Source organism: Bubalus kerabau, chromosome X (genome assembly GCF_029407905.1).
Source record: "Bubalus kerabau isolate K-KA32 ecotype Philippines breed swamp buffalo chromosome X, PCC_UOA_SB_1v2, whole genome shotgun sequence".
Lineage (NCBI taxonomy): Eukaryota > Metazoa > Chordata > Mammalia > Artiodactyla > Bovidae > Bubalus > Bubalus kerabau.
This window is the reverse complement of record NC_073647.1, coordinates 154984903-155010514: the sequence shown is the minus strand read 5'-3', so window position 1 is coordinate 155010514 and position 25612 is coordinate 154984903. Positions and strand designations below refer to the sequence as shown.

The 25612-nt window shown below is 43.9% G+C and overlaps 1 protein-coding gene across 12 annotated transcripts in view; it reads right to left on the bottom strand.

Annotated features, from left to right (window-relative positions):
* NHS (NHS actin remodeling regulator) overlaps positions 1 to 25612 on the bottom strand; it is a 505180-nt gene that overhangs the window by 424432 nt on the left and 55136 nt on the right. For 9 of the 12 annotated variants that reach the window (XM_055564142.1, XM_055564128.1, XM_055564139.1 and 6 more), the window contains 3 exons: positions 19287 to 19415; positions 12670 to 12861; positions 12279 to 12370 (listed from right to left, as the gene is read on the bottom strand). Coding sequence is in view for 4 of the 12 variants with exons in the window: in XM_055564139.1 (XP_055420114.1) it covers positions 12279 to 12303 (25 nt within the window). In the remaining 8 variants the exon portion in view is untranslated. Of the gene's footprint in view, positions 1 to 12278; positions 12371 to 12669; positions 12862 to 19286; positions 19416 to 22338; positions 22539 to 25612 lie in introns of all 12 variants that reach the window. The other 3 variants (XM_055564129.1, XM_055564140.1, XM_055564127.1) reach the window with 2 other exon arrangements.

Here is a 25612-nt window from a genome sequence, read left to right as displayed (position 1 = left end):
TCAAGTCCATGATCATCAGGAGGCTTTGTCTAACCAAGCATACAGAAGGTACTCCAGCAAAAAAGAGTATCAGTTAATGTAAGGAAACCTATTGTGGGGGAAAATTATATTCAGTGTTGGAAAAGGGGGGAAATGAATGCTGAACAAAAGAGAGAAAATGTGAGTTTTAGTCCCATTTCCATACAGTGGCTATGACATGTTCTATTTTTATTCCTCCTCTTGTTGTCATCCATCTCCCTTTTTCCTTCCTTTCTTAAAGACTTCAGTCAACAAACATTTATTTATCCAAAAGGAAGTCTAAATGTTTCTGGAAATAATTTGGCTTCTCTGACATTATCAACAACTGCCTTACCACTCAGTAGGAGAAAATCTCTCCTCCATAATTAATGGGACAAAGGAAACTTCAGGAAATGGTTGTTTTCTAAATTATAATGTCTTTATCTGGTCCTGTGTGCTCAGTAGGATAATACTGCACAAAACTTAGATGATCACATATTCATTAAGCTGACAGCCTCCTCTGCACCCCATTTTACCTGTTCGATGCCTCTATCATCATGTCGAGTGCTGATTAATTTCTGATCCATCTGTCTTTCCACCATACCATGGGTCTCTCAAAGGCAAGAATCTTGTCTTATTCATTTGCATATCCACAGTGACTAGACCTCAGTGAACACTCAAATTAGCATGTCCACCTGTCGCTGGCTTCCCTCTAGAGAAAATCCTTTGCCTTTGTTCTAGATCAATGCAGTAGAGGCCACAGTGTGCCTCTCCAGTCCTCCCTTCAGGACTGGAGTGCTCATTCCACCCCCAGCTCCCTGACTGGAGTGTTGGGCACCCAACATTCCCCACTTAATGAAAGAGAGCCGTCTCAGCAACGCTGTACCCCTTCCTGAGGGTCCATGTAGAGAGGTGAAGACTTGGGCCCTTGTCCTCACCCCCAGACAACTCTGCAAAGGTCCTCCCTGCTCCAGCATCAACAGAGGCCTATGTGGCCACAGCACTGAAGCTCAAATTCTCCCTGGCCTCATTCCACTGCTCTCTCTTCTCTCCCAGGTGTTAATCCTAAGAGCACCCCTAATATGCTCAGCAGACTGATCTCTCCATCAGAGTCTGCTTCCTGGGGAGCAGGCCAGGCAATGCTTTCCAACCGCTAAGAGACGTGTGCTTCTCAGACCCAAGCCATACAACATGGATGCCCGTTGGAGACCAGATGTACATCCGAGCTGAGTCTTCACTAAAGACACCAGAGCATAAGGAGACGGGGCCACCATCTCACTCACAAGATCCCTCTGTTCCCCAGTGCCACTCCTGCCCGCTCATCTAGAAACGTCTTCACATCCCTACTCAGACACCCTGTTAGGATCACAATCCAAATAGATGAAAATTCTTCTGGGCCAAAGTAACTGTAAACTGAACACCGTGTAGTTAAAACTAAATCCCTCTACAGGAAGCGCCTGCTTCCAATATCTTTTCACAGCTGAGACACCCCAAGCTCTAATCCCAGCCTCATACAGCAAAACCCTCAGCTCGGCAGAGGCGCCCCTGGCACAGACCAGCTGCTGCTCGGGTTTTCCACCACTTGGCGCTCCTCTCAGCTGGGGATGGCTTTGCGATTCCTGTGAAGGAGATGGCCCCCACTGCCCCTGGGCAGAGCTCGGCTAGTCTAGCCCCGAGCCCACCAGAGATGAGAATCATTGAGAGGACTAAGACGATGGGAACTATCAGGCACAGGTGTGACCTGACTGGCTTTCAGTTCATAGCTAGGGCAGCTAAGTCCCTTCACTTCTACCGACGTGTCCGCCAGCTTGTCACCTCAGATGCAGCAGTAAACACCCAACACCAGTCATGCAAACGGCTGGGTATCACTGTGCAAATGTCTCTTTGTTAGTCATGTAGGCCTTTTCATCTATTTCCCCCTCTGTCTGTGGAACATTCTCTCATGCCCACAAAAAAAGAAAGCCTTCTCAGGAGACACTACCATTCCTTTTTAAACCATCCCCTTCTCAAGCAATACAATTTTTTCTTTGTATTTGATAGAATCAAAATCAGATGCTTTGACATCAGGATATCATAAACTGTACTCTTGGTGTTTCATCATAATAGCAGGTTTGGGACTAAAGCCAAACAGTGGCAATTTCTCCCTTTCAAAGAAAAACTGCTTTCAAGAATTAAACAAAATTCTCCTTCCTTATACCGTCTTCAACAGACCCTTCCCCAACCCATGGTACATTATTTGAGGAAGAATATCATTTTGTAGAATATCTTGAATATTTCCATGTTTTAAATCAATGCATTCAATGCCTTCAGCAAAAATAAATAAAGTGGAGGCTTTAGCAAATCATTTTAGAGTCACAGACCAGGTAAAAATGAAGGTGAAATCTGGCCTAAAAGAGGAATTAAAAAAAAAAAAAAAAAAAAAAACAAGTAGAGGTGGAAGAGACTGTCCTATCTTGCTCCATAAGCAGGGAGAATCAATCTGGAGTGGAGATTTGATGGACTTTAATCTTACCCCTGGCATCTGGGCACCTTATGGCACCCAAACATTTTTATCAGGCAATATTTACAAAGATCTAGAGAAGCAACAGCAATTCAGAAAAAAACATATTTGGTTTCAGGATAGAAACAAGTAATCAAGAAGTCAGGGGGTGTATTATTATGCAACAAGAAGCAATGGGCTTATAAGTAAGTGGTGAAAGAAATGACTTAGTAAACAAACCTTTTTTCCCTCTAAGAAGAAAAGAAGACGAGCTAGAGACCATTTCAGGACTTTTTAGGAGGTAAGATTTGAGGTTTGATCTTCTCTGAAGATCCAAAAGAGTGGGTAGCCCTTTTGAAGCCACCATAAACACTGACCTTACTACTGCTTTCAATTTACTCTGGGACTCTGAACTGGGATACTTTTCTCAGATGGAGGTTTTGTCATGGCAGCTAGCCCACCAGGACAAAGTGACTGTTCCTTCTGCTTCCTGTAGTGCAAGTTGGTTTATTGCAACCCCTGTGCAATGAGTATCCCCGCCAATCATCCTCATCTAATGGAGAGAATGGTGGCAGCGACAGTGACGCTGATGCTGGAGGTGAGAGTGATGAGGGTGATGGTGGTAGGCATGGGATGGTGGTGGAAACGGGGGTGGCGATAGTAGTGACAATGATGATAGAGTAGAGGAGATGATGCTGGAAGAGTGACAGTGACAATGTGGTCGAGACACTGGTGATGCTGATGTGGCAAGAGCAGTGACAGTAATGGTATTTAACAGTACAGATGATAGCAGCGCTGATGACGATGGTGGTGATGCTGATGGAGTCTAGGATGGTAATGGTAACAGTGATGATGGCAGTGGTAGTGAAGGCAGTCACTCAACAATGGCAGCATGGTGACGTGGGAAAATATAGGGACAAGGCTAGTCTCTTGCAGAGATTATGTCTCTGTTCCAAAGGCTGCATGATCCTAGAATTCATTTCTGAACTTCCTTACTGAGTCTTGCCAATAATCAGTGGACTTATTCTGTGGTTCAAAAAGTATTCATTCAGCATCTACTCTGTTCTGGGCTCTGTTCAAGGCACTGGTGATACAGCAGTAAACAAAACCAATGAGACTCTGTGCTCTCAAAGAGTCTGTATTTCAGCCAACAAGACTAAACTAAAAAGATAAATAAAATGTCATGTGTAGGGTGACAATAAGTCCTCAAGAGAAAAAGCACAAGACTGGAGGGTGAGGAGGGCAAGCAGGGCTGGGGGGTGTGTGTGTGAGAGAGAGAGAGAGAGAGAGTGTGAAAGTCTGGATGATTGTTCAGCAAATTCTCTCTCTCTTCCCACTCCCACTGTGGGCAGAGTCTACTTCCCTAACTCCTTAATGATGGACTTGGTCATGTGATTTCCTCTGACCAATAGAATATTCCTGGAGTGTGAAACAAGCTAAGATCATGCATTGGCTCTTGGACTCTGGCGACAGATCAGGAGGAGAGCATGCCCTTGGGAAACCACTGCCACTTCCTTCTGGGCCTCAACACATGCACACAAACAGCAGACCTGACCCCACCCTCTCCCCGACAGCAGAGTTGACAAGCCCATCCTAGAGCAACCAAGGCTCAGTCCAACCCAGGAGTATGGAAATAAGTGCTTGCTGTAAGCCACTGAGTTTAGGGGTGCTTCCTAATTCTGGTAAGAGCTGACAGCCCAGAGGAGTCACAATTTCAAATAAGGTGATAAGGGGAGCCCTCGCTGGGGGACGGCATCTGAGAAAAGATCTGAATGAGGTGAAGCAACAAATAATGCTGGGAACTACTGAAATATGGTTCCAGGCAGAAGGACCAGCAACTGCAATGGAAGCTCAGAGGTGGAAACAGAAAAAGCAAGTTCAAGGAGGCCAATGTCTCTAGAACAAAGTCCCAGAGGGAAAGCCACAGGAGAGGGGGCTGGAGAGATCACAGGAGAGGGGGCTGGAGAGGTGACAGGAGTCGAGGGCAGACTGTACAGGGCCTGGTAGGTCAGAATAAAACTAATGGGAAGCCATCAGAGGGTTTTGACAAGAAGGGTAACTCAGTTTCACTTGATTTTGAGAGGCCTGCTCTGGTTTGAGAGAGGGTGAAGAGTCAGCTCTTGGGAGGCAAGAGTGGAAGACAGGCACTGAGAGCCCAAGAGAGATGGCCAGGGAGACACCCAGAGGAGGCATGGAGCAGGGGGGCTGCAGTGGTGATTTACTGTCTCGGACCATCTTTGATGGGATGGCCCAGGCTCTTCATCCTCCCACGCCAGGAGCCAAGGAAGCCAAGGCCATTAGGGTTGGGCTCAGGGGTAGTTACTGGGAACAGAACTGAGATGAAAGGCTCCACACCCACATCGCCAATCTGTTGCTTAGCACAGGGTGCGTCGCTACTCCATCCCTCTATTGTCTGTGGGGGTCTCAGCAATTCAGAAATGGAGGATCTTTTCAGAACAGCTCAGGCAGATGCAAATACAGCCTGACAACCCAGCCACCATCTCTTGTGTGCGTGGATCCTTCTCACTTTGTCCCAGTTGGCAACATGCCTTTTATTCCAAGCATCGGATGAAGAGCTTGCCTGCATCTTGGGAGCTCAGGCTGCTCTTAATCTTTCCTGGTGGCACCTAAAGGGCTGATATGCCTACATTCTCAGCCTCATTGTTTAGAGGCTCCATGTGAAATGAATTTGTCTGGCTCGGGCACTCCAATAACCCTCCACTTCCCCTCTGTTACCACATCATCCTGAACCAACTGCTTCTCTACTTGGCCTTGGACTTCTGTGCAGTGATCAAGAAGGCAGACTTAGTCCAGCACTTTTCAAACTCAGTAGGAGATGTTACTCTGTTCTTCAAGTTTCATCCCATTATATGGGAAGGCAGATAAGAGTGTGTGTGTGTGTGTAGGTGCATGAGGAGACAATATTGCACAGAATATTGATTTCAGTGTTATCAAATAAGATTTGATTATTATTATCTGAATATGATCATCTAACTTTGTGCTCCCTGTCTTTTTCTTTCTTTGGCTCAAGTTCAAGCATTCAATATGTTTTAGAAGAGAATCTTTTCCAAGTCAAAAATGGCATAAGATAAACGCATCTCTCTGCAAGAATATTTTAAAAGATAAGCAAATTAAACCAAACTAGCCTCAGTCCTCTTTTATTCTGTCAAGTGACCTCTAAGAAAAAAAGGAAAAAATTTGTGAAAGAGTTATCAGAGCAGCTAAATACTTTGTTTCCTATTAATGAATCATCAGGTTTGGAGAAATACTTTGTTCTGACCTTTCCAAGCCACGGGTGTGAGTCCATTTGGCTGGATTCAGTGTCGACCTCAGAGCCTTTGGCTGCAAGTTACCATGACAACAAGCTCCACCTCCATGGAGGAGGAGGTTCTCAAAAAGAAAAAAACTCCAGACAGATGTGTTCTTTGGCTTTTGAGAAAGAAAGCTAACTCTATCAGAGATCTCAGTAGACACTCGAGGGAGGGGGTCACAAGACTACCTTCTAGCATCATAGTGGGCTGGGACTGGAGAGCAACTCTGGGTGCATCAGATGAGCCACCCCATTTTACAGATGAGCAAACTGAGGCCCACTGTTGGAAGTCCCCAAGTCTGGTCCCTGGTATAGTCCTTGGGAGATGGAGTGACGTTCCTAATGCAGGTCAGTCACAAATATAAACAGCTGATCAGAGGTGTAGAAGAGCTGCTCATGGAGAAATTACATTGCATTGTATAAATGATCACTGACGGGTGTCAAATCTGTTTTCATGATGAGGGAGGACTGGATAAAATGTTTTTAAGCTGGGCCACTATCCTGTTTGGATTCTCTTCAACGACTGTATTTGAAAACAAACCAAAAGTATAAAACTGGCTGAAAAAGAAAAAGGAGTTGGGTGGTTCCCATCAGCTGCTGGTGGCCTACGGGCACTAACCAAGAGCCCCTCACTGCCTTGCGGCCTGCACAGCCTGGCTTCCCAGAAGAGGCTGTGGATCTCCTAACTTCAGACTTTCCTACCTGCCCTCCAACTGTATTTCTCTAGTCACTTAGCCTGTAATTAACTGTTGTCATTGTAACTGACCCTGAGATTTTCATGTATTCACCCATTCTCATTACTGAGCAAAACAAGTCTCAGGGAGAGACAAGTTCAAAGATTCACCCAAGGTCACATATCTTATAAGAAACAGAAGCAAATGTCTGGGACTAGAAATCCAGTGCTTTCTCCACCAACTATGCCACTCATCAAAAAACATTACAGAATGCTAACTGGATGGCACAGTTTAATGCCAGAAATTATTAACGAGTAGAAATGCCACATAAATGCAAAGGTAAGGACAATCTGTTAGTGAGACAAGAGGAAAATAATTGTGAAAGCTAGGACAGGGACCAAACCATCAACAAAAGGATAAAATAAGTAAATACTATTTGATTATCTGGGCAGGAAGTCAACACAAGGAGGAAACTGAGGGATGCCAGCATCAATGGCTGTTAGATCATGAATCTAAGATAGTAAAGCAGAGGCAAATGTCGAGATAAATACAGAATTTTTAAGAGAAATACTTCATTTATTAAAGGCAAAACTAAATAAAATGCATAAGTTTGAGACAGGCCTCTTTCAGGAAAAAAAATTACAATCTTCCATGTGACTGCATGCAAGAAAAAAAAACTCAGATTATCTTAAGCAAAAGGAAGGAATTAATTAGCAGGCTATCAAGGGCAAAGAGAATCAATGAGAAGCTGGAGGAGAAGGCTTGGAACAACCAGCAGGCTCCAAGGCTGCTGCTGAAGTAACAGAAACTATAGCTGAAGCCCAAGTGCAAGCAGCACAGTACTTTCTTTGTTTCTGCTGCCTCTGCTATGTACCTGATCCTGAAGTTTTCCTACATCTTTGTGCCCTTGTTTAGGATTCAGTATCTCAGGTCTGAGGCTGAAGCAAAAGCTCCAATACTTTGGCCACCTGATGCAAAGAGCCAACTCACTGGAAAAGATCCTGACGCTGGGAAAGATTGAGGGCAAGAGAAGGGGGTGACAGAGGATGAGATGGTTAGATTGCATCACCAACTCAATGGACATGAGTTTGAGCAAACTCCGTCTGGGAGATAGTGAAGGACAGGGAATCCTGGCATGCTGTATTCCATGGGGTCCCAAGGAGTCTGACACGACTTAACAAGAGAAGAACAACAACGTCCCAGGAGCAAGTGTCTAACCATCTATTTAAACCTTAGAGAACCAGGGGTAAGACAGAAGGAGGAGCTGTCCCCTTTGCCTTCTATAATCAGACCATCAGCAGGAGGCTTAGATAGCTACTGCCCTCCTACTAAAACTATGCCCAATGGGGATACATTAGTTGGGCAATACTAACTGCTATGACAAGCCTCAAAGTTTAATGGCTTAACACAACAGAAGTGTATTCTCCAGGCATGTAACTGTCCAATACACACATCCCTGGTTTGGTAGTCAACTTTCCCAGGATTATTCACAACCCAGGCTAATGAGTTCCAATGCATGTCCAGCAGTAGACAGGGAAAATCTCTTCCCCGACCATGAGATACAGACCTTCCTTTAGGTCTGGCTGGGCAAGCTTATGGTATATCAACTTCTGGACCAGTAAGAACTACTAAGAGAATGCCAGATACCAAACGACTGTGACTAATCGGGATCTGTCCCTGGAGATGGGGATAGTGTTCCTTGTCCATAATCACATGGAGATGATACTTGAACAAAATTGGGGTTCTGTAGTCCAAGAACTGGGGAAGCAGGGCAAATGGATACTTAGTGGTAACTCAACAATATCCACTAAAGATGGACAAAGCTTTACTTGGTAAGAAAGGCCATTCCACTTTGGGGCAGTGCTTGTCACTCTTCTTTCTCGTTTATGTACATGTTCCAGTTTGACAAAAATCCCTCTTACAAGGTCATGATTTCCCTGGTGGCTCAGACGGTAAAGCATCTGCCTACAATGTGGGAGACCTAGGTTCAATCCCTGGGTCGGGAAGATCTCCTGGAGAAGGAAATGGCACCCCATTCCAGTATTCTTGCCTGGAAAATCCCATGGGCGGAGGAGCCTGGTAGGCTATAGTCAATGGGGTCACAAAGAGTCGGACATGACTGAGCAACTTCACTTTCCAGGAAAGAACAGCAAAGCAACATCCTCCTTTGTTTTCCCTACAATCCCTTTATTAATAAAGACAAAGACTAGGTATCAAACTAAAGAACAGATAAACCCCCATATCTCAATGCCTTTATATACAATAAAGGTTTATCTCTCACTAACACAAAGTCCTAACTGACAGGTAGCTCTCCCCTCCAAGTACTGGTGACCCATGCTCCTTCCAACTTGTGGCTCTGCCATACTCTACTGTCCAAAAGTCACCCTTTCTATCAGTATCAAGCTAGAAAGGGACAGAACTTAAAGGATTGCATGTGGGCAGCATTTATAGGCCAGGAAACAGAGCATCTCACATTCTGTTAGCTAGGACTCAGTCCCATGGCCACACCTAACTGCAAAGGAGGCTGGGAAAAGGAACCCAACAATTTCTGCCCCAGATATTTAGCCACTGGGCACTTGAATCCCACCGATGGTTTTTCTTAAACTTGCTGCTGCCCAAACACTACCAGATTTTATCTTAATGGGCTGCTACTAGGATGGCCTCCCAGTCCTGAAAATACTAGATTTCCTCATCTGAACCTAGGGGCAGGGCTCCTCATTCTGCTCGCTGCTTGTACTACTCCCCTCCCTTGTAGGAAGGTCTCTGTGAGCTTTAAATAACTAAGACCCACCTAGAGAAGAGCAATTTCTAAGTGCAATCAAATTTGTCTAAGTCAAGCAAGGGTGCTGACCCATTTCAAGGATATCAAGGGCCTGAGGGAGTTACTAATTAATACCTCCAGTGAAAATCATGTTAACATTGTCACTTTCTATATCCTTTTGCCACTGTGGGCTTTTTTCTTTTCTGAATTTACAAGTAGATCTCCAGATCCTCTGTAGGTTCACTCTTCTGTGTCTTAAGTGCCACGTGAAAAAGAGAAAAAACTGTATGTCTGCTTCTGCTCTACAATGCTGGGAATTTTGAAAATGAACTTGAAGTCTATGTTGCTTTCATCACTTTTTGAGGCTTTGTGGGCCAGAACATTTGCTCTGTGTATCTATTTCCAACTCATAATGCAAGATATGTAATTAGTGGTGCCTCCGCCCCCTCCCTGGCAAGCTCAATCAGGCAGAGCCCATCCAAATGTACTGCACAGAATCCTCTTCCACAGCAAACCAGGGCAGATGTTTCTTCCTCCAAAGAATCATTTTCCAACAATTCTCCAGTCAAAGAATCATCACTGGGTTGTCACGAAATGTATCTGCTCTGGAGGAGCTCACATTAATTAACAGGGTTATTAAATACTGGACAAGGGGTTGTATGTGGCTAGAATTCTGTTACATAAAGCTTCAAAGGAGACAGTACCATCAGTTCAGTTCAGTCGCTCTGTCGTGTCTGACTCTTTGTGACCCCATGGGCTGCAGCTTGCTCAAACTCATGTCCATCGAGTCGGTGATGCCATCAAACCATCTCATCCTCTGTTGTCCCCTTCTCCTCCCACCTTCAATCTTTCCCAGCATCAGGCTCTTTTCAAATGAGTCAGTTCTTTGCATCAGGTGGCCAAAGTATTGGAGTTTCAGCTTCAGCATCAGTCCTTCCAATGAATATTCAGGACTGATTTCCTTTAGGATGGACTGGTTGGATCTCCTTGCAGTCCAAGGGACTCTCAAGAGTCTTCTCCAACACCACACTTCAAAAGCATCAATTCTTCGACACTCAGCTTTCTTTACAGTCCAACTCTCACATCCATACATGACCACTGGAAAAACCATAGCTTTGACTATACGGACCTTTGTCAGCAAAGTAATGTCTCTGCTTTTTAATATGCTGTCTAGGTTTGTCATATCTTTTCTTCCAAGGAGCAAGCGTCTTTTAATTTCATGGTTGCAGTCACCATCTGAAGTGATTCTGGAGCCCAAGAAGATAAAGTCTGTCACTGTTTCCATTTTTTCCCCATCTATATAGGTACAAAAATATTTCTTTAAAAAGCCCTTTCAGGGACTTCCCTGGTGGTCCAGTGGCTAAGACTCTGTGCTCCCAATGCAGGGGGCCTGGGTTTGATCCCTGGACAAGGAGCTGGATCCCACATGCAGCAACTAAGACCCAGTGCAGCCAAATTAAAATAAATAAATGATTTAAAAAAAATAAAAAGCCCTTTCAAAAAGCCAGTGTGCAGTTGAACCTCATGCTGTCACAATTTTTTTAGACCTGGAAGGAATCTACAGATTCACCCATACATTCAATGATTTACTAAGCATTAGCTGGGTGTCAGGTACTAGAATGGGTGAGACAGATGGAAATGAGTCCCTGGTTAGAGAAGCTTCCAGATCAGTAGGGAAGAAAGACACAAATCAGCAATTTGATAGTATAACAGAAGTGATTAATGTAAAATTCAGCTGAAAGATATTAGACCTGGATGAGGTCTCACAGATTATCAAATCCAGTCAGCCTTTCAGAACCAATACCCCCTTTTTATATAAAAACAAAACTCTAGGCTACCCTTCAGGAAACTACAACACTATCCCCCATTCCCAGAAGATATGAATACTTTAGGAACATGGAGCTGGCTGGCTTCTGTGGATCTTACCCAGCTCAGATTTGTTCCTACTTTGCTTTTTGGGTAGTTTTATTAAAAAAAAAAAAAAAAAAACCACGCACCACAATCTTAATGTTTTCTAAACACTGAAAGGCTATTTCAAAACTCCTCCCTCCGATCCTCCTCACGTCCACCACCCTAGTTAAACTCATCCCATCCAAGAGCTCCGTTTCAAAGATGAAGACACTGAGGTCCAGAGATGTGAAGAGCAAGGCTCAGGGATCCTGGTGCCTCCAATATGGTGTGGGAGGATAAAAGAAATGGCAGGACTGGTTTAAAGAACAACATAGCCTTTGCTTCTCAAAATGTGATCTATGGATCGGCAGCATCAACATCATCTGGGAGCTTGTTAAGATTACAGAATCTCAGCCTCCACCCAAGACCTACAGAATCAGAATCTGCATTTTAACAAGTCACTGTGGATGACCTCATGCCGTATCTCATTTGCCCGCCTGAATTCATCAGCAGATATGGCAGACAGTTTCCAACTCATCAGCAGATATGGCAGACAGTTTCCAACAGGCAAGCAGCTTCAACTGCCGGCATCTTAACTCCTTGCAAGTCTAGTGGAGTTGATGCCACAGGGTAAACCCACAACCAGTGAGGGACTGAAGCCAGCAGATAAATGCCCCATTCTCCCCATTAACAAACCAGAGTTGATGAACTCCCAGCTGGTATGGTTTGTCCAATTCTGTGAACATCTTAACAAAAAGAATTCCAAATAATCCTGAAAGATTCTGTCTCAAGCTGACTGGAGGATCTTATCAAGATCTACTTTGTTCAGGTGATTGTTTGGTTTTTTTCCCTGGATCCTTGCCATCTCTCCACCTCCTAGTCATCTCCCATGACTTAGGATTACCCCAGGCCTGGGAAAGTAGCACCCAGTAATTTCTTGCAAACAGACTCTACCTGCTTCTCTCATACAGGTTCCCCATGTTGCTTTGGGAATTCATCCAACAATCTCTACCTTTCAAAGCCTTGAATCAGACACCAATCTGACTGAGGCTGGAATTTCAGGGCACTGCTTTCTTTCTTTAGATTGGGTTTTAATCATAGGCTTGCCCTTCTCAAGTCACACTGACCATCGTCCCTTGGGGTCTCTTCTTTACTTATTTTACTTACTCTTTCTAAGAGGCATGCCTTCCATGGATGATGACTGTTGATATTCTGCCACCTAGTGGAGGAACCAGAACTGCAGCGATGGAGCCTACAGGCTGAAAAGAAGGGATGAATAATTTAACCACCGCCATGATCCTACTGAACGTGTATTATGTAGAGACCACTCTATATAGAGGAGCTCATTTAATACTCATAACAACCCCACGATGGAGATGTTTTCCTAATTTCATAGGCTTAAGAAAATTAAGGAATGTGGTGATAGTGATACAGGGAAAGGACAAAAAACAATTAAAGAGCTCATTAATGAATGGGTTACAGGTCTAGGCAACTGAACCTCAACTCTGATGGGGATCCTTTGATAAACCACGTGAAACACACGTTAGAATCATCCCACCTGAGGATAGAGAGGTGGCAGCAGTTATACTGACTCCCATTTCTCCTTGGTTGAGGGGTCCTCAGGAATGTTAACTCATCCACAGCTCTGGGTTGTACCTACTTGTGGCTGAACAGACCTCAGTGGTGTCAGAGACTGCTCACAGCAAAGAAATGAAGATTCGGGCTCTTGAGGTGGGAAGCTGCCAGAATGCTGGAAACAGAATGTGGTAGAGTAAGATTCTGGTCCAGGCATGTCACACTCCAAAGTCCATCTTTTAACCTGTCCATCTATACTGTCTCGATAGCTCAACCACATATAAAGCGTATCACGCATCAAGTTCTTCCATGTAGTCAGCACTGCCAGGCAACAGTTGGCAGAGCTCGAGTTCTCCTATCAGTTCTGGGTTAGACTGTAATTTGAAGCCAGGGTCCACATCTTCTATGGACCACCCTCCCTGCCGATCACTGTGGATGATTATAGCCTTTGAAATGCTTCATGTCATCATGCTCATGAACAGGGACACTGCATGAGCTGTTTGAGCTTTAGCCTGGCAAGGCCTAAGAGCTGGAAATCCCAAAGCAACTAGTGGCCACCTAGGGCAGGTTGTGGACAGGGGGTGCCACAGCCCCACAGTTCTTGGTTTTATCCAGGCCCTCCCATCTTTGCATTTTCTTCAACAGTACCAAGATACAAATAGTTATCAAGGAAAGAGCTTTCACCAGACAGACCCAGATTTCACTCTGAGCTCTGCCATTGACCAGCTGAAGGAACTTGAGAAGGTCACTTGACTGGCTTGAGTATTCGTCAGTGGGAGCTGATACTACATACTGCCCATAGGATTGCTAGTTACTGAACAAAATAATGTGCATAAAGCAGACCAGGATCCCAGGCTTCAGGTGCCACTAGTTTATTCAGGAGGCACAGATAAAAAGGGCGGGGAAGCAGGAGGACTAAAGCCGGGAAGGGAGGGCAGCTGCGGCAGGGTGCATTGCTAAGCTGGCTGCCACTGTGGGCAGTGGGAACCTCATTCTGCAGAAACAGTTTGAGTATGAGGCCCTCAGCTCAGAATCACCCCAAAGAGTGAGGGAACTGCTATATTTGTGGACCAGTTCCTGCGAGTCATTCATTGAGAACCACTCCCTGGGTGCACAGCTGTGGGGGCTGGAGGGGGCAGGAATAAGCCCCTCCAGCCTGGAGATGTGGATGCTGGCAGGTGGAAGCGGGCTGGAGTGCCCCGACAGCACCCTGAACCATGAGCAAGGTGTTAACAGCATCCACTCTCAGCTGCCAGCCTGTGCCACTCGGTATATCAACCCCACTCTCTTGCTGCCAGGCCAATCCATCCCCCATCAAAGACTCTTCCACCATTCTGCCGAATACAATGTGTGAGGCACTTGCCATTCTTCTCTATCATCATGTTCTGCTGTAATCCCGACGCATTATTCTTTTAAATATTCGTGCCTGGGAAATCCCATGGACAGAGGAGCCTGGTGGCTATAGCCCAGGGAGTTGCAAAGAGTCAGACTTGACTTACTGAGCAGACACACATAGCTGATGTACAGTGTTGTGTTAGTGTCAGTTCAGTCCAGTTCACTCGCTCAGTCATGTCCGACTCTTTGCGACCCCATGAACCGCAGCACGCCAGGCCTCCCTGTCCATCACCAACTCCCGGAGTCCACCCAAACCCATGTCCATTGAGCGTGTTAGTGTCAAGTGTACTGCCAAGTGACTCAGTCATACATAAACATACATCCACTTCTTTTCAGGCTCTTTTCCCATATAGGCCATTACAGGATATTAAGTGGAGCTCCCTGTACTATACAGGTCCTTGTATCTATTTTATATACTGGTGCATCACTCTTCATCTCTTTTCCACACTTCTGTCCTCTCTCCTCTCCTCTCTCACCCAACATCTCTTCCTCAGTTCCCTCATGTTGCAGTCCCCACTCTCTGGCGACCATCAGCTTCCAATTGTTCAGGAGTCAGTCTCTGTGCTATTTCAGAAGTCTCTTCTCCTATGACTCACATTAGCAAAACCATCTCTCGCTCTCTTGCTCCATGAAAGGGCAGGTTACCATGCAAAATGAATATTAAAGAAAAGAGCACTGAGGCAGACACTGTGGATTGCTCAGCCAAAGGCTATTCCATCCCCTTCTTCTTATCAGGAACTTCCTGATTTTTTTTTTTAACTTTCAGAAAAAGGCATATTCTTCAGAGAGGTCAAGATCAAAGGAGAAGTACTTTGGGGTCTAAGCCAATCAGGGGCTAGCCTTTCCCTTGCAAGTGACTGATTTAGACCTTGCCTGGGTAAGCAACGCTGGCCAAGGAGACCTGGGAATGCCCAGGGCAATGTAGGCCTTGCTTATGAAAAGGGATCTTTTTTCTGCTTCTGGACATGGTTACCTGCACAAAACATCCAGAATTGCCATAATCCTCTTGGAACCATGAAGAAAATACAACAGAATATGAAAGAAATGAACTAGCGTCACTGTGTTGTTGAGCCACTGTTTCCACCAACCCTAGAGCCAACCTATCAGATTAAGTCCAATATGATATGATAAAGTCTTTATGCTTTAGAACTTGGTTAAAAAAGTACTTATGAGAGAATGATTTTAATTCACAAATGTTCTTAATGGCCCATATATTTCACTGGGCTTGGCCACATTCTCTAACATAGTGTCATTATGCATGTAATGTCTGTAAGAATGAGCCTGAAGAGACACAGGAGCACATCTAAATGAGCCCATCTGGCCTTTAATTAATACAACTCCTAAAAAGTCATGTGGAAACTGAATTTTTTCTGTGTTGAAGAGCAAGCAAACTAAATTAGATGGAAGTGTTCTGGACAAACCTGAGGTCATGATAGCTTATGAATCACTTTCAACAATAAGACTTCCTTTAAAGAAGCAAGCCCATGGCAAATCCTTTTGGGTTCAGAGGAATTTTATTATAAAAGTATATATTCTCCCTGTGATGAGTGATTCCTTAAATTGGAATTTGGCTTCAGGGAATCCGTGAATCCCATGAAATTAGAAGCAACATTCTATGTGTAAATGTGAATTTCTCTGAAAAGATAACTAAGCTTTCATTAGATTTTGAGAGGAATTTATAATTGCCCTCCTACCTACACACACACACACACACACACACACACAACTTAAGAGCCACTGCTAATGTTCAGTTCAGTTCAGTCCAGTTCAGTCACTCAGTCGTGTCTGACTCTTTGCAACTCCATGAATCACAGCACTCCAGGCCTCCCTGTCCATCACCAACTCCCGGAGTTCACCCAGACTCACGTCCATCGAGTCAGTGATGCCATCCAGCCATCTCATCCTCTGTCATCCCCTTCTCCTCCTGCCCCCAATCCCTCCCAGCATCAGAGTCTTTTCCAATGAGTCAACTCTTCGCATGTGGTGGCCAAAGTACTGGAGTTTCAGCTTTAGCATCATTCCTTCCAAAGAAATCCCACGGCTGATCTCCTTCAGAATGGACTGGTTGGACCTCCTTGCAGTCCAAGGGACTCTCAAGAGTCTTGTCCAACACCACAGTTCAAAAGCATCAATTCTTTGGTGCTCAGCTTTCTTCACAGTCCAACTCTCACATCCATACATGACCACAGGAAAAACCATAGACTTGACTAGATGGATCTTTGTTGACAAAGTAATGTCTCTGCTTTTGAATATGCTATCTAGGTTGGTCATAACTTTCCTTCCAAGGAGTAAGCATCTTTTAATTTCATGGCTGCAATCACCATCTGCAGTGATTTTGGAGCCCAAAAAAATAAAGTCTGACACTGTTTCCCCATCTATTTCCCATGAAGTGATGGGACCGGATGCCATGATCTTCGTTTTCTGAATGTTGAGCTTTAAGCCAACTTTTGACCTACCTCTTGAGAAATCTGTGTGCAGGTCAGGAAGCAACAGTTAGAACTGGACATGGAACAACAGACTGGTTCTAAATAGGAAGAGGAGTACGTCAAGGCTGTATATTGTCACCCTGCTTATTTAACTTATATGCAGAGTACATCATGAGAAATGCTGGACTGGAAGAAACTGCTAATGTAGGTGTTTTCAAAGCCTAGATTTCCTTACAGAGGCATACTCTTGCATTTGAAAGCAATCTGACAGAGGGCTAGTGTATTATTTTGAGGAACCAATGTTCATATCCAATTTGTGAATTCTCAGATGTCACACCAGATGTCCTTATTTTCATGAGGGCTCTTAGGCCCTATGGGGAAAAAATATGTGAAGGAGATGTTGGAACTAGTTGCCATGCCCTGTATTCCCAGGAGACATGGTCGACTATTGGAGTAATGACCCCCAATTTTTCCCTCTATATGTCCCTATATCAATGTAGCCCTTACATCTCACATACTAACTCTGAACTTGGCCACCTGACTTGCTTTGGCCAAGGGAACAACAGAAATTGTGATAGAAGCAGAGACTTGAAAAATACTCAAATTTTGGTGATTTCTCTCTTTTTTACTGTTACTGGAGTCCCTGCCACCACCTCCATATGAAAAAGCCTGGGTTGTTAGCCTGATGGATAAGAAACATACGATCCAGTCACCTCCATTATCTGTACAGTCAATCAATCCTCAGAAGCAGAACACTCATCTGGGTGGCAGCTGACTGCAGGCACATGAGTGAGTCCTGTCAAGACAGCAGTAGGATCACCCCACTGAGTCCAGCCCAAACTACCAACCCTATAAACTGAGTAAATAGCTCATTGTTGTAAGCCACTAAGATCCCTGGTGGCTCAGATGCTAAAAAAAAAAAAAAATCTATCTGCATTGTGGGAAACCTGAGTTCCATCCCTGGGTTGGAAAGATCTCCTGGAGAAGGGAAGAGCAACCCACTTTAGTATTCTTGCCTGGAGAATCTCATGGACAGAGGAGTCTGGCAGATTACAGTCCATGGGACTGCAAAGAGTTGGACACAACTCAGTAACTATAGTTTCACTTTTTTCACAAGTTTGGGGATAGTTTGTTATGCAAACGCTGATACAGGAGGGAAGACAATGGCTGTTTTTCCCCTGGCATCAACATCCTTTGTGGTCGTATATGGTGGAGACAGCAGGAAAGAAGACCAGAGCTGCTGTAAAATCATGTTCCAGACCATGGAAACGGTCTGCAACAGCCCCAGAAGTGGTGGTCAGCAAGCAGGCTGAGGAGGATGGGCGGCCAGTGAGCAGAGGGGAAATAGGAGTCCTATGCTAGGTTCTTGCTGCCCCTGGCCTCGCTAGAGTGATCTGCACCCCAGAATAACTACTGGGCCCCTCCCTTCACCCACTCTACCTCTCACCAAAGAAAGGTCTGGTAGGGGGTAGCTAGAAAGTGGTTTTCAAGGGTTATTCAGTCCCCTTTTATAAAATGAGAATTAGAAGAGATTAAGTAGGAAAAAGGAACATCAGCAATTGAGTGTCAGAGATAGAGAAAGGGAATCAAAGAACAAAGGAAAGAAAAAAATGATAGAAAAAAAAAAAAACAGGAGAGAAAGAAGATGTGAAATGTTACCCAGACTTGATTATAAAGAGTATGAAGGAAAGTATATGATCATTATTTTCAGGTGCCTGCACTCCCAGTAGCCATTTAACCTTCCCAACTGTCCTGGAGAAATCGAGGCTCACACAGGTCATGGAAGGTGCCCTAAAATTACACTGCCCCAAAGTGGCAGGACCATGACTGAGGCAGTCCTTAGCCCACAAAGAAAAGCAGCCTTGACGTGGATAATAATAACAGACTACACTTCCGGGTGCTTACTACGTGCCACACACAGACGGAGTGCTTTACACAGCTCACCCATTTGGTGCTCGGAGCGGCCAGGCACCAGGATAACCATCATGCCCAGTTCACTGATGAGGACATAAATGTAAAAAGAGGTGAAGCAGCTCGCCCAAGATCACAGAGCTAGGAAGTGGTGAGGCCAGGATGAGTCTGGCTGCAGAGTCTGCACCTGAGAAACTACACCACCACACCTACCAGTGTGCTACCAGAGACCACGCCCACCGCGGGTGCCACCCTCCCAGGGTTCTTAAGTGGCCTAGGGCTAGGCTCACAGTACTGCGACTGGCCTCAGAGGAGGACTGGTCCGAGGAGACCAAGTAGAGCATCCCTCACGTTAGAGAAAAAGGCCTGGCTGCTGTGTGCTCCACAGCCAAGCTACAGCCAAGCATCCCTCTGGGATACAATTGTATGACAGCCCAGTGCACTGAACGTCACAGGAAAGAATCAGGAATGGTTCCTTCTCATTTTTGCTGTTTGGGCCTTTAGAAGCTGGAAAGAGACTTTGCTGGGAGCTGTCTGAAGAAACAGTGAGGGGTGGTGAGGGGGAGATGAGAGCACAGAGAGGATATTGGTGAGACAGACAGAGACATGTGGAGGGGAGGGGAGCCAGAAAAGAGGAGGCTGCTCCCCCGGGGTGGTTTTGCATTGTTGACTGCAGACCTTTTACATTGAAGTCCCCTGGGAGCCACAGGTGCATCCCAGCTGCACCCAAGCAAGTCTGATTCAGAACTAGATTCCCTAGCAGTCTCCTTCTGTCTAGATCTTAGATGATAATCCCAGGAGAAGAAAGAGTGGAAGATTCCACAGAAATGTTTCGCTTTTTAAGTTCCTCTTAAAGAAAAGCAATCACCTTTGTCTCCTCATCTCCACTAGCCCTTCCTCTTTTCTGAGTTTCTTCTTGGTCACCAACATGCGTTTAAGGCACTTCAAGGCGAGACACACCAGAAATCAGTTTAGCGGGAAGACTCATTTTAAAAAGCTAAAAGAAAAGAAGAAGAAAAGGCTTTGATTATGGTGGCAATGCTCATTTTTGTGATATGAATCCAACTGAAATAAGGAGACAGTGGCTTTGGCAACCTGGGGGATCTTCTGTGTGTTTTTTGCGGGAAATTTCTGGATCTCTGGGCTTTGAGGAGTTTCGGCATCAAACCATCTGCCCCCTTTCCACACAGAACAGAAGAAAGGCAGTGTGCAGGCCCAGATTCTCTGCTCTGTGGTTTGAAATGTTTCCAGGGAAAGCACGAACACTCCCAAGAACCCTAAGGTATGTATTTAAATTTCTGAGATGGAAGTTAAAGGTAAGGAAAGAACACAAGGTTTCCAAAGGGAAAATTCCAGAAGTAACCATGGAAACTGTTCCAAGGTCTTCAGAGTAGTGTCACATCGAGCTGAGAGACAGCCAGCCCCATCAGTGGGAAACGAAACCCTAAAGCAGACAAGCTAAGCAAAGGGCTGAAATGAACTGAAAATGATGGAAACAATTTTTAATAACCAGGAAGCAATGAAAATCATGGGCTTCTATACATGAGTGATACAAGCATCCATATGCTTTCTGTAGCCCTTCAGCCTGAGGTTGTATTGCAATCACATGCATACCTCCAGGCTTTCCAAGTGGACCAGCACCGGATTTCAAGACTTTATTTATTCTCATACATGTATTCATTAGTTTACTCTTTTGATCAACAGCTGTTATAAGCTATAAGATGGCTACACCTAGGCATCCATTCAGCACTTATTCAGTACCTACTATGTGCCAAATATTCTACTGCACATGAGATATGATTGTAAACAAGACAGATATAGCACCTGTCTTCACAGAGTTTGCCATCTAGCTTATGTTGTGCTCAGTCATATGAAGGATTCAGAGAAGAAAGAATAAGTTTGTTAACCTCAGGGAAGCCACAATTTCATTATGAGGAAGAAAAAACACAGGATCAGTAAGAATTAAATACTTACACAAGCACTAGATCAGAATTCCAGGCAAGAACACAAGCAATGTCATGGGTGATATATTTCCATTTTCCCCTTTTAACCCTGCCCAAGATCACCCCCAAGCTTATCTCCAGTTATTTAATACATTGTGAAGTTCCTTTGTGAGGGGAATCCTTAATGAGGTGAAAGTCTTGAAGCAAATCTACCCAAAGCCTATCTACACTGCAGTCATCCCTTAACCTGTATCTCCAGAAACAACTTTGGGTGTAGGTAAATTTCCAAATCTACTGATGGAGGGATGGGGTGAGAAGAAATACATCTTTGAGACCTGCTACTTTGAGGGCATCATAAATAACCAGTCCACTGTGAATTATGTTCCTGAACCAGCTCTCAGCCTTTAGGAATTCCCAGTGGTGTCTTCGCTCTCACCTCTGGAGCTGGACCAGTACTAGACAACCCTCCCAAATTCAAAACAAAATGACAGGTTTCTGCCTGCTAGAAGACCAGGAAAATGTGTGGGTCTTATAAGAAGAAAAAAAATGGAATGTGATCATCAACCTTGACCAGGGATCTCACACTGATGACCGTGTGGAAATGGGGCAGAGTCAGGCCTCGGGGCTGGGGGTGGGGGGGAGATAACCCTGCCCCCTTCCTCTCACCGGCATTGGGGCATGCCCCTCCCTTTTTGAATGACACAGATGACTAATTCACCACTTGGGAAGACCTCTGTGCGTATTCCAAGAAAGTGACTCCTGGCTTATAGAAGTGAGGCTTGTTTGAATCTTTGGCTATGTAATTACCAAGATGGACTGGTGGGGAAAAAACTATATGATAGGTTGTGGTGGTGCTTAGTCATGTCCAACTCTATGTGACCCCATGGACTGTAGCCCGCCAGGCTCCTTTGTCCATGGGATTCTCCAGGCAAGAACAGTGGAGTGGGTTACCATGCCCTCCTCCAGGGGGTCTTCCGGACCCAGGTGAGGGGAAGACTATTACCCTCACCACAGACTGCGCTCCCTTTCTCCTCTGTTTCTAGTTTACTTATCACTGGCAGAGAAACAGAACCCGGCAGACAAAGCAAAACCATGATCCTGGGCTATTGTGGGCTAACTGTGAAGAAAGTGGGGTTGGAAAGCAAGTCTCAAGAGGCTCGGCGATGCTGACTGATGGACTCTTTTCAGGCAAAAGTGTGGAGGTCTTGCTGAAGAGAGAATGCCGACGCTGGTTCATTTCAATTTCCTTCCATTTATCCATGAATCAAAATCATTTTCACTTCATTGAGTTTTGATGATAATCCGGTGATGAGCTACTCATTTGTCAGAATTTTCTAATTAGCACAGAAAGGAAAGGAATCTTCAACATGGTTTGTCTCATTTGCTTTCCTCTAAGGCAGAGGTCATAAATTTTGTGCAGTTGGCTACCTTATCCATGGTTTTTTGGTTTTATTTAACTTGGTAGAGGGAAGAAAAAAAATGAGGTCTCTAGATCTGACCCAGGCTCACAAATTTATACTGGGCCTAATTCTTACCACTCTAAAAGGAAATATGTGCTCAAAATAATAAGCACATATTAGTTTACTGTTCTGTGAGTCAGTGATCTGGCCTGAGATCATTGGACAGTTCTTCTGGTGGTATCATCTAGACTTAGGAATACAGCTGCTGTTGGCTAAAGGACTGACTGGAATCTGGTCATCTATGGTGGACTCATTCATACGTCTGGTGGTTGATGCTGGCACTTAGTTGGGACCATGTAGGTAATTGATCCATGCATCTTTGGCCAGCCAGCCCCAGCTTACTCATATGATAGAGTTCACAGGGGTCCCAGAGATCCCTGAGGACCAAGAGAGGACAACCTCAGTGCGGAAGTACTTCTCAAGTTTCTGCTTCTACTATGTTTTCTAATAGCCCACTGCTTAAAGCAAGTCACAAGGTCAAGACCAGATTCAAGGGGTGGAAAAACAGACTCCATACCTGGATAGGAACTGTTGCCGAGTCACACTGCAAAGTGAGGGGGGTGCGTGTAGGAGAAGAAAGAGTTGTTGTGGCCACTTTTTGCAAATAATCTCCCAGAGCCCTGTTGCTGTTTGAGACAGCAGCCCATGCAAGGACTCCTTTGCATCTGGCTGGCAGTGTAACAGGCTTGGTTGGACTCCATGTTTCATGTTTTCCCTCTGGTAAAATGAAATGGTTTGGAGGAGACAAAGGAAAAGATGTGAAGTGCTTAAAGTTGCCAGAGGGTATTGTTTCAATTACATTTCCATTTCCATATCTTTACAAGAACAAAATCACACACATATGTATATCTTGTATGTATGTATATACACAGAGAAATTATGTACATACACATACATACTGTGTTCTTTTGATAAGGACACATGCTAGTACAGAGTCTGGGCACCTCTTTTTTTGTATGTGAAAGCAGTGTTGATAATGTCCATCAAATAAATAAATGCTCCCAACCTTGACTTATTCATTTGATAGAAATAGAAAGTTTTTACATCAATCTGTAAGCTGATCTATATAATCGCCATAAAATACACACATACTCAAACACAAACTCATTATATTTTCAAGCTAAGTAATAATTATTTAGAAGTGATAAGATTTTCTTTTCACTTTCTTACTTTTATGACAACATACGTTGATCCAGTCTATTATTTTGCGTAAGGTGCATATGCCAAAGATGACAGAAATGATGGTGGTATGAGTGGGAGAGGGGCTTACCCGATGGCTCAGCAGTAAAGAACCCGCCTGCCAATGCAGGAGACATGAGTTCAATCCCTGGGTGGGGAAGATCCCCTGGAGAAGAGAATGGCTACCCACTCCAGTAGTCTTGCCTGGGAAATCCCATGGACAGAGGAACCTGTCCATGAGGTCATAAAAGTGTCAGAGAGTCAGACACGACTTAGCTGCTAAGTATGCACATGCATATCATACATACATCAGTCCGGGTTTGGTCAGGGAATCAGAAACCACTCTAGGTATTCTGAGAAGAAAAAGATTTAATGCATAAAATTAAATGTTTACAAAACCATTGGAAGGGCTCAAGAAATGATGGTAGGGAAAAGTTGTCCCTAGCTTCCAAGAAATCAGGAACTGATAAAAATTGTAGAAAGCTCCCATTCATGGAGATCAACACTGAAATGGGTAATCTACAAAAGAATGTCTAGAAGCTGCTGGAAAACCTCATATCTATTGTCTCAAAAAGCACACACAACTTCTGTTGCCATTCTAATAACTTTTGCTTCTCTTCTGCTTTTCAAATCTTGCAAACATCCCTATCATTGGAGGACTTTATTATGAAAGCTGGCTCACAAGGGTTTCTAGAAGATATAGCTACTAGTCTTGGCGCTCTTCAGTAGAGGGGAGAGCACATAAAGAAACGAGGATGAATACTTGTCAAAATAAAACCATTTAGCACAGACCCCCAAGTCTTAACCTTATAGCATGCAGTATTCTTAAGACTGTGATCCCATATTATATGGACATATTGTAACAAAATGCAGTCTATCTATACATACTAGCTTTGTGCTCTTTTTTTCCTAACCCAACTTTACTGATGTAGGCATATAACTCTCAAAACCCATAAATTGATCATTTTCATAGTAATAATATATTTCTTTTATTTAATATATGTAAGCACCTTTGAGTTCGTAATTACACAAGTGGATTTCTAATATTTTCCACTGCTATACAAAGTTGTGAAGATCTACTTTCCCTCTTTTTGAGTTAACTTCTTAAGTGTCATTCTCCCAAAGAATTAACAGGTCAAAGTACATAATCAGTTCCTTAAAAGATACTGTCTTGTTAAAGCTAATGTAGAATAGTAAATTGTACTAATAAACATTACGCAGAATAATCTTACACCATATGGCATTATTCAATCTGTTACTAGCTTTTATTTTCCTCTGAGTATATAAGGGATTAAAAAGTATAGGTTCACACTAAGACATCTGGCTTCAAAACAGTTTAAGTCACAAAGTGGTGTGTGTGTGTGTGTGTGTGTGTGTGTGTGTGTGTGTGTAGCTTTCTCACCATTCTTCCCTGAGTCTGACAATCCCACTCACAACTTTTGGCTAGTCCCTGGATGTTATAGGCCGTATCTCAGGGGTTCTGAGAGGCCTCTGGGGTCAGCCCGCACTCCAGAACTGCTGTTTGCCTGAAAGCGGGCCAGCCCTGCCTGCTCCAGGACTTCTAGGGAGAGGGGTTAGGTCACCGCCACACCTCAACTTTGACATGGAGCTCTCTCCTTCAACTCTTGACATCTTTTACCACTCCCTTTGATTGCCCTCTCCCAGCCCCACAGAAGGTCAAGACTGTGACCAGGACTCAGAGTTATTATGCTCTAAGGCCACCTCCTCTAAGAGGCCCCTCTGATATCCCAAATAAAAGACATCTCACTGCAGAACTGCCGTGAGACTTCATCTGTACTAGTTTTTGTACAACTTTCATTTTTTCTCAATTGTTAAGTGATCCATGCTTATTGTAGAAGAATTGAGAAATATGGAAAAGATTAAAGAGGAGATAATCACTGTCAATATTTTCCTGTTATCCTTTTAGCCTTTTCCATGATTTTTTAAAGCATAATTGAGAGCATACTATGGATAGAGTTTTTTTTAATCTAACATTTTATCATGAGCATATTTTCATGTTGTTAATTTTTTGATGTCTCATTTCAACAGGAACATAAATTCTATTGTACATATGTACTGTAATTAATTCTCAGTTGTTCCATATTTAGGTAGTTTCCAGTTTCATACTATTATACATAATGCTGTGATAAACATCCTTAATAATAAATCTTTGTCTACATGTCTATTTTCTTAAGATGTGTTTCTAGAAGTGCGAGTATTATTATGAATTAAACAACACTTTTATTTGAGAATTAGACAAAATTAAGGATCCTTTTCCCAGAATAATCTACTCAAACATAGACCCACACTTATGCATACACTTCATAGAAATTTACCTGAAGCTCATGTGTGGATTTCATGGGGGTCCAAGAATCCCTAGGTTAAATATATTTCAATCACTAGGTCAAGAGATGTGACAAAATTCAAAGATAATGATAAATAGTCCTAATTTTTTAGAGCACTTACAAACATCTGTCCCACTTTTACAGTACAGATAGTACTTTACACCTTTCACAGTTATTATTCATGTCTTACCACCTTGTTAGACAGCAAGCTCTCTGAGAAAAAAGGGTCATGGCTGATTTGTCTCTGAATTTTCCACAGGACTGAGA